At 45.1% G+C, this 12,545-nt stretch overlaps 1 protein-coding gene across 2 annotated transcripts in view; it reads left to right on the top strand.

Annotated features, from left to right (window-relative positions):
- Window positions 1–12,545, top strand: part of LOC134022348 (SH3 and PX domain-containing protein 2A-like) — a 38,626-nt gene that overhangs the window by 18,538 nt on the left and 7,543 nt on the right. The window contains exons 7-9 of one of the 2 annotated variants that reach the window (XM_062463804.1): window positions 1,491–1,619; window positions 9,744–9,857; window positions 12,311–12,394. In XM_062463804.1, coding sequence (XP_062319788.1) covers window positions 1,491–1,619; window positions 9,744–9,857; window positions 12,311–12,394 — 327 coding nt within the window. The remainder of the gene's footprint in view (window positions 1–1,490; window positions 1,620–9,743; window positions 9,858–12,310; window positions 12,395–12,545) is intronic. The other variant, XM_062463805.1, reaches the window with a different exon arrangement.

A 12,545-nucleotide genomic window follows, 5' to 3' on the forward strand; every position in this document is an offset into this window, starting at 1 on the left:
GGATGGGATTGCAGTTATTTTCCATCATTTATGTAAGAGGGTTCTTGTACCTTGTTCCAGATTCTGAGTTTACCACCATTTGAATTGTTTTTATTACATCTTGTTTGACTTGCGTTTCAATTTTTCTGCCCATTTTTCTTTATTAAGTGAGCTGAAACTGAATATCCCACTAATTATCTCAAAGGTTTGTTTGACAGTCAGTAAAACAAAAGCTGTCAGAGTGCAACCTGAACCTATGAGTTCTTCATTTGGCAGTCATTCTTGCCCTGACCACTGTAACCTAGAACAACAGTAATTGTGAAGAACTACTCACATTTGGTGAATGTTACCTACATGTACAGTGATGCTGACCTTGAGCCAGAGGTGATTGGGAGCCAGCAGTAATGTGTGAACCAAGTCTCTGCTGCAGCTGACCCTGGTTAGTTCTGCTGCTCAGATGGGTTGTCTCCGTTTGAGGTACAGCTGGATGTGCTTTCAGGCCATTTTCATGGTTTCATGGTGTGTAGTGGTGTGTAGGTTTCTTAGAAATCATGCAACAGGTAGCTACTTTTGCGCTTCAAAAATCTGAACCTGGCACTTTCAAAATCTAGCATGTGTACATAAACAAAGATGGACAGTACACAATCAGATTAGTGATATAAACAAGTTACATTTAGTGCTTACAATTAGTAGTATGATGTAATATTTCCACTAATTGACTGATTAAGTGCTATTTCAAGTGTCAAGAGATCCATTAAAAAGACTGCTTAGGGTTGTTGAAACTAAGCCATTGCTGGCACCTAGATGGTTAACCCAGAGAGGTAGCTGTCCATTGGCCGGACAGAGTGAGAGTCAAGTCTCTAGAGTTTCACAGCAGCAGAGGCTCCGCCCTCCCAACTCAGCTCCAGCCCCCTCATCTGGTTCTATTTAAGGCCTCTGGTGTCGACTCTTTTGATTGGTGTACACAACCCCCCTACTCGTCCTCCAGCCCCAGCCCCACAGAGCAGCAGGAGGAGGAGGAAGAGGAGAAGGAGGCTTTTTAGCAGGCTGTTTATTTTCCAGGGGAAACCGTTCCTCTCTTCTAGTCCTCTGTTCCGTCCACAAGCGTCTGCAGCTCTCTCTCTCTCTCTCTCCGCCCAGCCCTCTCCTCCTTTACGACCCCTCTCTAGCCGGCCACATCCACTCATCCATCTCAGATCTGCTGGACTACGGATGAGGCCCCCCAACGCAGTAGAATGGATTCTCTCTAGCCAGTTGCCGGACAATTTTGGACTTTCTGGGAGCCGTGGTTTCCCCTGGCCTCTGCTCTGCCCCGGGTGTCGGGCTGCTGGGTGGTGATCCATCTATATGGCCAGACTCTTGGGAAGATGCACTGAGCCCAGCTTGTGTTCCAATTGGCTGAGCTCCTCTGACAAATTGGCCTATGGCGCAACGGGTGTCCGGCGGTCGCTCTCGCAGGCCCGCGGCGGGCAGCAGCTGGCTGACGGCATGTTTTTTCCCATCCACGCCAGGTCTGGACGGCGCGGACCCCATGCTGCTGGAGCAGTACGTGGTGGTGGCCAACTACGAGAAGCAGGAGAACGCGGAGATCGGCCTGCAGGTGGGAGAGGTGGTGGACGTGATTGAGAAGAGCGAGAGCGGTAAGTCGCCTCATCTCTCCTGCGCAACCTGGCCGCTCCACACACAGCACACCCAGGCCTTCAAGGCACTCTCTCTCTCTCTCTCTCTCTCTCTCTCTCTCTCTCTCTCTCTCTCTCTCAAACACGTACGTGCACAGCCGCCGAGATGACGCCCTCCCGTCGCCGAGGCAACCCTCGTCCCACTAACCTGTAACCTCTTCCTCCTCTTGTCCTACTGCTCCAATTCTTCTGGTTCCTTTTTTCTCCTGCCCTCCTTGTCCTCGGTCCCTCTTCCCCCTCTCCCCTCCCTCTCCGTCCATCTCGTTGTGGCGTAGCCCCATCTGGAGGCTCGATTTGGCCTGCTCTCAGCCCTGTTTTCCCCCATTGTTGGTTTAGGCCCGCGGCCAGAATGTTGCCTTCTGCAGGAGGAATGCCTCCCAGACTCGTATATTAAATCTCCCGCTCACTTGCATGGAAAGAGAGGAGGACATGCTGGATTTACTAATGCCAGCTGCACAGAGTCCTTAGTCAGCTCTTTTAACCCCCGAGGATGGCTAAGAAATAAACAGTAAAATCACGCGGCCTTCAGCCCGGCAACCCCAAACACAGTGAGCGCATCGAGGATGAGGGTGATGTTCTGTCCCTGTACAGCCAAAGGGAATACCCAAAGGGCACCTGCCTGAGGCTGGCCCTTTAAGAGGTTACCTCCATCTCCAGAGCGAGCTGAGAGTCAGATGGATGGGCCCTGTTGCTGGGCCCGCCGTCCAGCTTTAATGGTGTGCTGAGACAGTAAAACAGTAATGGGACTCATGTGTTCCTCCGAGAGAGAGAGAGAGGACAGAGAGGGAGAGAGAGAAAGAGTAAAAGCGGTTTGGACTTCGGTTCCAGGACGGGTGTGAGTGAAACCCCATGCCACGGACGCCTGGAGGAAGAGAGGTGATTGAGTCTGGCTGCTTTGTACTGCCCTCCCTCTGAGTGCCCCTGTTTGTTTTTCCTGCCTGGCCCAGGAGGACTTCACCCCACTGGGGAGCCAGTCAGGAGCGGATATCCCAACACCTTGAAGTCTCTCTGCCAGAGGGCCTTATCATGCCTGTCCTCAGTAATAGGTTTGAACCTCTGGACGGTCCTCATGCTCCTCAAAGCCGTGCCTTTGACCCCCATGTCATTACTGACTTGATCCTGGTGCCTTTCATGATAAACTAAAGTATGTTCCATTATGGAAAGGTTCACACCTGGTTGGCATTCCTCTCTCTTTTTCCCTCTCATTTCTGCGCTGCAGTCGGTTCATCATTAAGAGACCAGAGAGGTCATTCCCCCGATAATAAGTTTAAACCAAGCTCTGCTAAACAGGAACGAAAAATACAGACCATTTGTGAAGGAGGGTTGTATTCACGGGTAAAATACAATGGATTCTTTTCCATGGGTAGTTTAAAACATCCTGTGGACACAGGGACACTTTTATAAGCCACTGATGAAGTCTTTTATTGAAGTAAATACTGTTCAGACCTCCTGGGTAGAGGGCTGAGGGCAGTAGAGCACTTCCCATCAGCAAGCCGGACATCTTCTGCACTGGATGTAGACTGAGGCACAGAAACGCGGGTGACATCACTCCCAAACCCTCTGCCAATTGCGAACAAATCCAGGTGCGCGTAAAATATTTCAGAGCTTGTTTGGTTTAGCATCCATTTCTAGCAGGATAAGTGCGCTGCTTTTATGGCTCCTGACAGACTGAGCTCTGAATCACAGGCCTAAGTAGTGAACATGTTGGCGATGTGTTCTTTATGCACTCATGTGGCTCAAAGGTGTGCATTACCTCTCTTTGTGATCACTAAAAGGTGCTGCAAGGTTTTATAGACCCAGGAAATATACACAAATCCTCAAGGTTCTGCCTATTGGTGGCTATGTGTAATTTGGGTTGAGAAAAGTGTGTTGTAAATTAAATTCATTACTATTAATGTCTTACACAAGAGAACCTGGATCGGAGTTGAGTGTTATTGCTGTGGAAGCTATCACATCAATTAATCATTTCAGTTTCGACTCATTTATTGTTCGCAGTGCGACTTGATAGTGCCGCCAAAAACCCTTCTAATTTAACATGCTATTGCTCATAATTACTTGTAATTGGCAATCATTGTCAGGTATAGCCACACGTTGCTCTGAGCAGACAGGCATTAGCTATAGTCTGGCTCTGAGACAAACAACTGGAATATACAGAACAGTGAGTGCTGCCCAATGTGGTAATGGAGATATTTCCTTACCTTGTATTAGATAATATATGCCTTTGACGGGGCACTGAATCTAGGTCAAGTCATAGGCTAGCTCAGCTCTCTGAGTTTTCCATGCTGCTATTCCAAGTCGACTTACTCTTTTCCGTTGCAATGGTCTGATACTGCTTTAGCATTTTGGCCTATTTACAGTTGAATGTTATTTGAAATGATCCATTACTGTTCGTAATGATTCATGTTTTGTAGAGTGGGTATTGGGTAAGGCCTGTTTTATCTGCGTCAGGTGCATGTTTATTCAACAGTGCTTAAAAGGGCACAATATGTTATGGATGATCTTTTCTAAGAAATGTTTTTCTGGTTTTCAAAAGATGATTGCTCAATGTTTTTTTTCCGGGAGTCATTAGACTCCCGAAAACCAACTGGATCTTCAGTACCAAACCCAGAGAAATCTGTCAAAAGTAACATGTTTACAAAGTACCATTGAAATCAATTTTTCCTATTTGTTTGGTTGTGTTGTCTTTATTTCCCTATTTATGGAGAGCTGGCCAGAGACAGACCCTTGCTGGCTGAGGAGGAGGGGAGAAGAGAGGAGTGCAGGCAGAGATTCAGGGGGAATTTGGAAAAAGCCATTTCCTGCCAAAGTTAGCGGTTCAGAGAGGTTGGTTCATTATAATGGCTTAATGGATCCTCCAGGATGCCTCCTCGGCTTACAGTGTGTTAGCGAGATGCTAACCAGAGCTAAGCTAGCGCCACACACCCACTTCTTACACTGTGGGTCTGGGTTCACTGTGCACTGTCGTCGACAATTGGGTTTCAGCTGCTAATCATATAGGAAAGGTGAGGAATTTGTGGTCTGTTTTCCTCAGTGACTTTGCTGCCTGTCTGCCTGCACCTCAAAGGCAGTGCTAGGCCAGCCTTGCCCAGTCTAACCCATAATATATCCCTCTGCCTCTCCTCTGACTGGTCTGAGTTTACTTTGGCTCAGCTCCAAGTCAAGATCAGCGTTTCTGAATTGTAATTTGCCAAATAAACTCCAAGAATGTCTGTCTGTGTGAGGAGAGGGCAGCTCAGATACTCCTGCCACCCCCCCACCCAGAACCCCCCCCTACAACAGCCCTACAGTATGTGTGTCAGTGTAGAAACCAAAAGCATGTGTCGGTCAGTAGTGAAGTCTAGGAACAATGTTGTTTTTGGAAGACTTGTTTCAATGCACTTCATCGGAGCTCAGCATCATTGTATGACCAGTGACGGACGTTCAGGTGATTAATGGCCTACGATAACATATTTATTTGTTTTCCTCTCAGAACTGTTCATATTAGGTAGAGCTACTCTAGGTGAGGAGAAGGAGCTGTTGAAGTGCACTGTTTAACCACTATTGGGCGACAGAAGGGTGCTGTGTCCAGACTGTGGACGTGGACACAGGGTTCCGCAAGGCGCCTTTCACTTAAGAATGACCATTAAAGTTAAATAGCGTTTTAAGGGGTGGTCTATCAGTACTCAAGGATTCCTGTGTCTGCAGGCTGCACTGCTCAGAGGCTGCAAGGCCCTGCTCCAGAGTGGGCTCCATGAGGGGACCCTTTCAGGTTCTGGGGGGGGGGGGTGGGGGGGGGAGGGGGGGGGGTTGTTCCTTAGGTCAACATTAGTTCTTAAAAGTCGTTTTGTGTCGTTTCTCGCCCACTTCTCGTAAAAGAACCACCCTGGTAATTGGAACCAGTGTTTTATGAAAACTGGAAGTGTGTATATTGAAGTGGATATGTTTCTCTGTCTTTGATACTGGATACAGTGCTAATAAATACAGAAGCTGGAAATGAATGGCTTACTTCTCCTACAGTTCCTCATTCTGCTATCAAATATCTACAGGGGGGTTGAGGCTCTGCACTCCATTGCATTTTAACATCTCAGAAATGCCCACCAAGCAAATATAAAGTTACAGTCAACATATCAAATCCGGTGAATGAGCTAGTATTAACCAAGAAATTGTAAAGGCTTGAAAGTTGAGTTTAGTACTGTACTGTTTACCTAAGAATCGGGCTGCTAATAATTATTTTCAGTGGCATTGTAGAACACATTAACCATATTAAAAGATACACGTTTAATATTTTATTAGTGATACGTTCTATGCATCTTAAGAAGTTGTTTCAGCTTTCCAGTTCAGAATTTCGATATGAGGCCTCGTCTTACCCTCAGATGAGCTCTGATTCTGTTGCTGGTTAGTGTTAAAAAGCAACCTTGAGTGTTTAGCCTGATAGTGTTTCCAGACAGAAGATACTCTAGGGAAGACAAATAGGGTTCAAGCCCTCTCCAGCAGATAATGTAGGTGCCTCTCTCTCAACTCCTTTCTTATGGAGAAAGACCCAATCGGCAACAAGGGGTACAAGCACAACTTTATCACTTTGAAGTCTGGGCCAAACATCTGCACTCTTGCTATACTTTCTCCTTTCAGGAATATCCATTGCAGCTCCATCACAGTTTCAAGCTGACCTTCTCCTCTCTTAGCTTGCTGCTCAGATCTCTCCTTCAACACGTGTCAAGCTTACATAATCATAGTTTATAGTCATGCATTTTCTTTGTAAACCACATGTTTTTTTTTTCCAGTGGTGTTTGCAAATGTTCTCTGAAGTATGTGTTTCAAGCTGTGTAATGAGGCTGACTCGGGCATTTTGTTAAGGTGGGAAGAGCCTAATTAAAACCGTCGCAATCACGTCATTCAGCCAGTCCGGTTTTTGTAGCTCACAGCAGGCCATGTCAAACATAAACTCTCAACATACCAACAGCTCTGCGATCATGCTGATCATGCTGTTTTTGATTATTTCATTGTAGTACAAACAGCAGTGTTGTCAAGACAATGGATTTCTTTTTTCTCTGTGTAAAAGTTGCGACACTGAGGTCAGTGTTGGTGGTTTAGATTGTGTGGTGTGGTGATGTTACATGAGAACATCTCAACAGGGCTGTGGCTCGAAGTATTATCTAACTGAACCACTGACCAACAAGAGAGAGCTCAGTACTGCATTTACCGGTAAGCCTGAGGGGAGAGTAACTTGAAAGAGCTGAGTTTAAACCTGAAAGCCATCTTTTTAGGTGTGCATACTGTATTATGCGTCATTGGATAGGCAGACATGTGTTTCTAGATTTTATCCATATTTAATATACACATAATGATGTGTGTAGAGATAGATGTGTGTAGTTGCAGACTGGGATAAAGATCCATGCAGAGCTGTGGAAGGAGGTTCAGACTCAGGTCCGGATACAGACTAGAGGTGAACTGCAGATAAAAATGCAGGTGTAGTCGTATTTCTCTCCACGTAGGGCTCTCAATCTCTTTACTTCTGGACTGTGTCCAAACTTTCTGGTCGATGGTTCAGACGTCCACATACATACACTAACACACACATTTTTATTCAGCGACATCTGCACAGACATTTCCTGCAATTCTGATAACAGGCGAATAAATATTTCCTCATATTTTATTTCCACATACCATCTCACCTTTCAGAGCTTATGAATGACATCTGGGTTGGCATTGTCTGTACTCTACAAAAATGTCTGGTAACAATTTGGACATCATCTTTACAAATATGTTTTTGTGTTTGTCTTTGAGTGTGTTAGAATGAAATTCACAAAAAACAAGGTGACAAGTTTTTGTAAATAAAAAAAAAAACACGTTCTTAGATGATTCACACTTATATGAAATAAACCTGACTTGGCCAGGAAACCGGCACTTGTGTAGTGGGTGTATGTTTTAAAGCTGACTTTTATTGACTCTTTTGAGGTTGGGTGAACTCAGCCTAAGCACCTGCCATATGTGTGCATGGATGAAAAATACAGTCAAGCCAGTCCCAGCCATCAATAATAGTGTATATTTACTCAAACCTCTTAAAGTGACAGTATTTTTTCTCTGAAATGTATATTCAGACGTCTAGCTAAGTGCTTTTAATTAACATACTACCTAACATAGTACTAACATAGGACATTCTTTCACTGTATACTCTTATTTGCTTTTCTAACTGCAGCTGCCAATTTGCAAACGTGCAAATGACATAATTTCTTAAGTTGGCAAGCCAATATAAAAAGGAGAATTTTGTGTTCTGAACAGTTTCTTGAATTGGAACGGTAAAATCCCATTAGCAGGTTAAAAGTTATCAGTATAATGGGTACTGTGAAACGTATGTTATAGCTATCCTGTGTGGTTGTCCTGCGGTTTGTCAGTTCCAACTGTGTGTTTATACATAGTTTCTTGCTTAAGGTCTCAAAACCTTTCCCTCCAATTAAGGCAATAAATATCAACAAAGAATGTTTTTTGCTTATGTTGGAACTCTTTCATATCATTATTAAATCCACAAGTTTGCAATCCACATGAGAGGAAAATGTCTCAGTGTTAGGGACTACGTTCTATAGACACTATTTGATTTCTTGTAGCTTTCAGTTCTGAGTCTAATTTATTAGTGCAGTTTTTTTCTGAAGCCAAAGCTTTGGTGTAAAGACTGAGCACATTATATGGCTTGTTAGGTCCTTGAGCACTGGCCAACGTGAGGCATGTAGCCAGGTCTCAACAGTGAGGCCTTCTCCTCTGGACCCACACACAACTTCACTAGAACACAGATGCTCCAGCAACACTGCCACTGGCATGTGTTGTATAGTTCCCAGGTCATCAAGTTCAAAAGAAATGCATGCTTATACAGTACCTGTTCATATTTAAAGTATGAAACATTATCATATTTGTATTATATTATATATAATACAATACATGTATTTATTATAATATATTCAGTGCCATGAATTGTAAATGACACATACGGTACAATAGCCATGTAATATTGTTTAATTTCCATACAACATAGCCAAAATCAAGTATTATAACATTCAGTATATCTTGAGTATTTATGCTGGAGCTTTGAGCAGCAGAACAGGCTACAGAACAATCTTGTCCTGTATGGGTTGTCAAGAGTTCTTGGACACTTCCTGATTCCTGTTACCACAGCAAACAGTGCAGACGTGGAGCTTAACATCAGACAGAGAGGTTGCAAGGCTTTTGTCACTGTGTCTCCTGCTGTGGCCAGATGTGCTGTCTCCAGAGCGGGGGGACACAGAGAAGGTGTCACGTGGCACCACTGCAGTTTGGACATCAAACATAAAGCGACTGTAGTGTTAGGTTAGTCCCTGAGGCCAGCAACAGTGGCCTGTGTATTATTTGGCGGCACAACTCATACGTACGTGCTCATACAAAGTAATGAAGGACTCACATGACCTAGGAACATAAAACTGTATTAATCAATCGTATTAATCAATACAATAGTAAAACTTTACCCTATTCGAGAGTTTGATGTAGTTATTCTGTGCTCACAACCGTTTCAACTCAGGCATTTGTCCGGGAAGGGGTTGACAAAGCAATGAACTCATATCCCCAGGAATCCAATCCTATCAGCTTTTTGACACTGTTATTGGACATTTCATAAGTTCTGCCAATGATGTTCCACCCTTTTAAATGTTTTTTATGCTGACAATGTCATGGCTAACAAGGCCAAATCAGGGTTGAAAAACAAGACCAGACAATCTTCACTGGGATGTTTTGGCCTTAGTGACAGCCATAGCCTGTGGTTGCGACAGACACAAGACTATGTTTTCCTCATGTCCACGTGTCTCTCGGTCATTCCTGGAATACAGAGACTGGATTCAATCATGGCTAATAAACGGACACAGACATCATTCCGGAGATGGAAGAAAAACACCCCTCTCATAATGTAGCTGATTTGAAAAGAAACTGGACTGAATGATGCTGTGTTAAGTCACAAATCTTGCAAAAATCTGTGTAAAATAAAGCAAGAACTAACATATTACACAAAGTTCAATTTTTTATTTGCCACCACCTACCTTAACTCACCCCACTTGTGTAACCTTGTTGACCCTCTCCCCTCTCCCCCAGGTTGGTGGTTTGTGAGCACTGCAGAGGAGCAGGGCTGGGTCCCTGCTACCTACCTGAACTCCCACAGCGGAACACGGGACGACCTGGAGCTGGGCGCCTCCAGGGCTGGAGAAGGTGAGACCACAGCCTCCCTCCACTTCCTACCCCGCTCCACACACACCCAACACCCCGCACCCTACCCCATCTCTGTCAAGGTAGAGTGGCCTCCAAACCCAGACCCACCGCCGCCGCCTGACGACAGTGTCTGACGTGCCGCTGGTGTGAACAACCCCCTCTGTGCTCCTGCCACTGTAAGCACTGCTGAACAAGCTGAGGATTCAGCCTTGAGTAAACACCTACTGTAGGAGTGGTAATATACACACACGCGTACTGTGTACACACACACACACAAGCCGCAACCCTGGGCTGAGGTGCCCTGAGTGACGTTTTGTATCCCTACAGTCCTGCCAGTCCTACAGTACAGTACTGCTGTGTAGAAGGCAGCAGTGATACAGTCCAATAGTACAGTACTACTGTGCAGAGGGGAGCAGGGATACAGTCCTACGTTCGCCGAACCGACCACCGGGGAGCTTCTGCTAGTGGATGGTAAACTTATGAATGAGGTGTGTGTTTACACTGCTTTAACGGTAGGGATTGAACTGTGAAGATATTTACGAGTCATGCTCCACACTAAGGTCAGGTCTAATGTTTACCATCCCAGGACCTGAGGTAAATCATGTGATTCCCCACACTGAGGATAATTATCTCTCCAGATGAGAAGGGTAAGGTTACTGTAGCTCTTTGTCCTGCGTTCTACCCTCACAGTGCTGTCCAAAGCCCTGATAAGAAGCACACCTAAACATGTGGGGTTTGCCAAAAGACCATGACCAACGGATCCAATCATGCTGTCATCCTAATTTACCCTCCCCGGTGACTTACAAAGTCATCTAGTCCAAGCTGTGTCACAGCCCAGTTCCTCTCCATGTTATCTGAGCTACATTGCCTTTGGCGCTGTGCCTGTGCAATGTCACTCTCTTTGGTCAAATACATGCTTCTTGGATTTCAACATTGGATTTACAGTGCGCACAGTGTTATCTACAATACCTACACTACCTGCAGTGCCTTCAGTATGCCTGCATGTATTCTTGTTGAACCCCCCCCCCCCCCCCCAAAACTACTAGAGGCACACGCTTAATTTGCTTGCATCTTACACTTCCAAACAAAAATTCTGATTTTCCAGCAGTGTTTCCAAGACTTTAACTGTACTTAATTTTGACTCCAAAACAATGGGTCCCGTATTCCCCCTGGCATTGTATATCATCAGGGCTGAGAGAGAGAGGGAAGCATGCTGGATGTAACAAACTCTATATCAGGATGAACGGTTCTGCAGTTTCACACAATTCTCAGTGGTATTTCTCTTCCCTAGCTTTATCTACATAATGCTAATTTATTCCTTATGAAATGCTGCGTAGCCGCAAATACTGACAGACAAGAAAACACACTCCACATGCACACGGACACACACATAGGTTACACAAGAAGCAGATAGCAGACGTTGCCAGAGCGGTTAGGTGACAATATGTCCGTGTAATTAGCCTTCCTGTGTCTACTCAGTCATGGGAACGACCAGGGCCACATGCAGCAGCCTAAACCACCGCTCTGTCACAGAGATGGAGATGGGACTCTGTGGCAGGGATCTGGAACACATGATACGGCCTTAAGAACCGCGACAGACAGTCTGCGTTGTGGATCTCTCCCTCTGTGTGATCAAGAGTCCCATCATGACAGATAGCTGGATGTCTTCCTTCTTAGAGTGGTCATGTTTCAGACTTGTAATTCTTTGTCATGGCTTCTATGATATGATACTTCTGATAGCTATAATATTTGAAGGCTCGATGTTTGGAGAGCTATTCTGCTCTGGATACTTCTAATTTGTAATTATGGACGGATTAAATATGTGGGTCAACTTTGATTATCAATTTAAGTTTTTCAAAGAATGAAACAATTTGTTGTTTTTTTTGTCATAATACTTCCAATTGACCTTGCAAGTTCAGTCTAATGTCTTTGATGGCTGCTAGACATTTAACTGATGAAAGATGATGGGAAATTATTTTCTTCAATTAGACAATTATGTAATTTCGCATCAAAACATTACTCCAAAGGGTGTTTCCCATCTCCAGTACGCAAAAGTCGGAAAACGTTTTGATCTGCGCACTGAAATCCTGTTTATTTAATCTATTGAATAAATGGCCTGCAATGTGTGCCCCAGATGCTTCTGCAGGACAGGACAGGACAAACATGCAAACAGCTTCTGCTAATTACAAGCCACAGCCAACATGGCCCCTTGTTTTACGTTTCCTGTGTAACACTTGTCCATCCTCACCATCCACCACTGCAGCGGGGCCGCACTTATTTTATACGTCCTCATCCTTCCATGTAACCCACTAATAATGGTCTGTCGACGGAATCCATGGTGTTTGTGATATTTGTGCTCTCCTTTCATGTTGCCGTGTTTGTGTGTGTGTGTGTGTGTGTTTAATGCGTGTGTTTGTGTGTGTGTCTGCTCGCCATGTGTGTCCCTCCATCAGTCCCTAAACGCCGTAAGGCCCATCTGAAGAGGCTGGACCGCAGATGGACGTTGGGGGGGATGGTCAGCAGGCAGCAGAGCCGAGGTGAACCAGCCCCAACCTCAAACTGTGTTTAGTCCCCTTCTCTCTGTCCACCTTACCCGTCCACACTCCTTCTGCCTATCTGTGATGCTCGCCTTTCCCCGTGAAACTCCACCATCTTGAACCAACTACATGCCATTAACTCGCGCGCTCA

Source organism: Osmerus eperlanus, chromosome 6 (genome assembly GCF_963692335.1).
Source record: "Osmerus eperlanus chromosome 6, fOsmEpe2.1, whole genome shotgun sequence".
NCBI lineage: Eukaryota > Metazoa > Chordata > Actinopteri > Osmeriformes > Osmeridae > Osmerus > Osmerus eperlanus.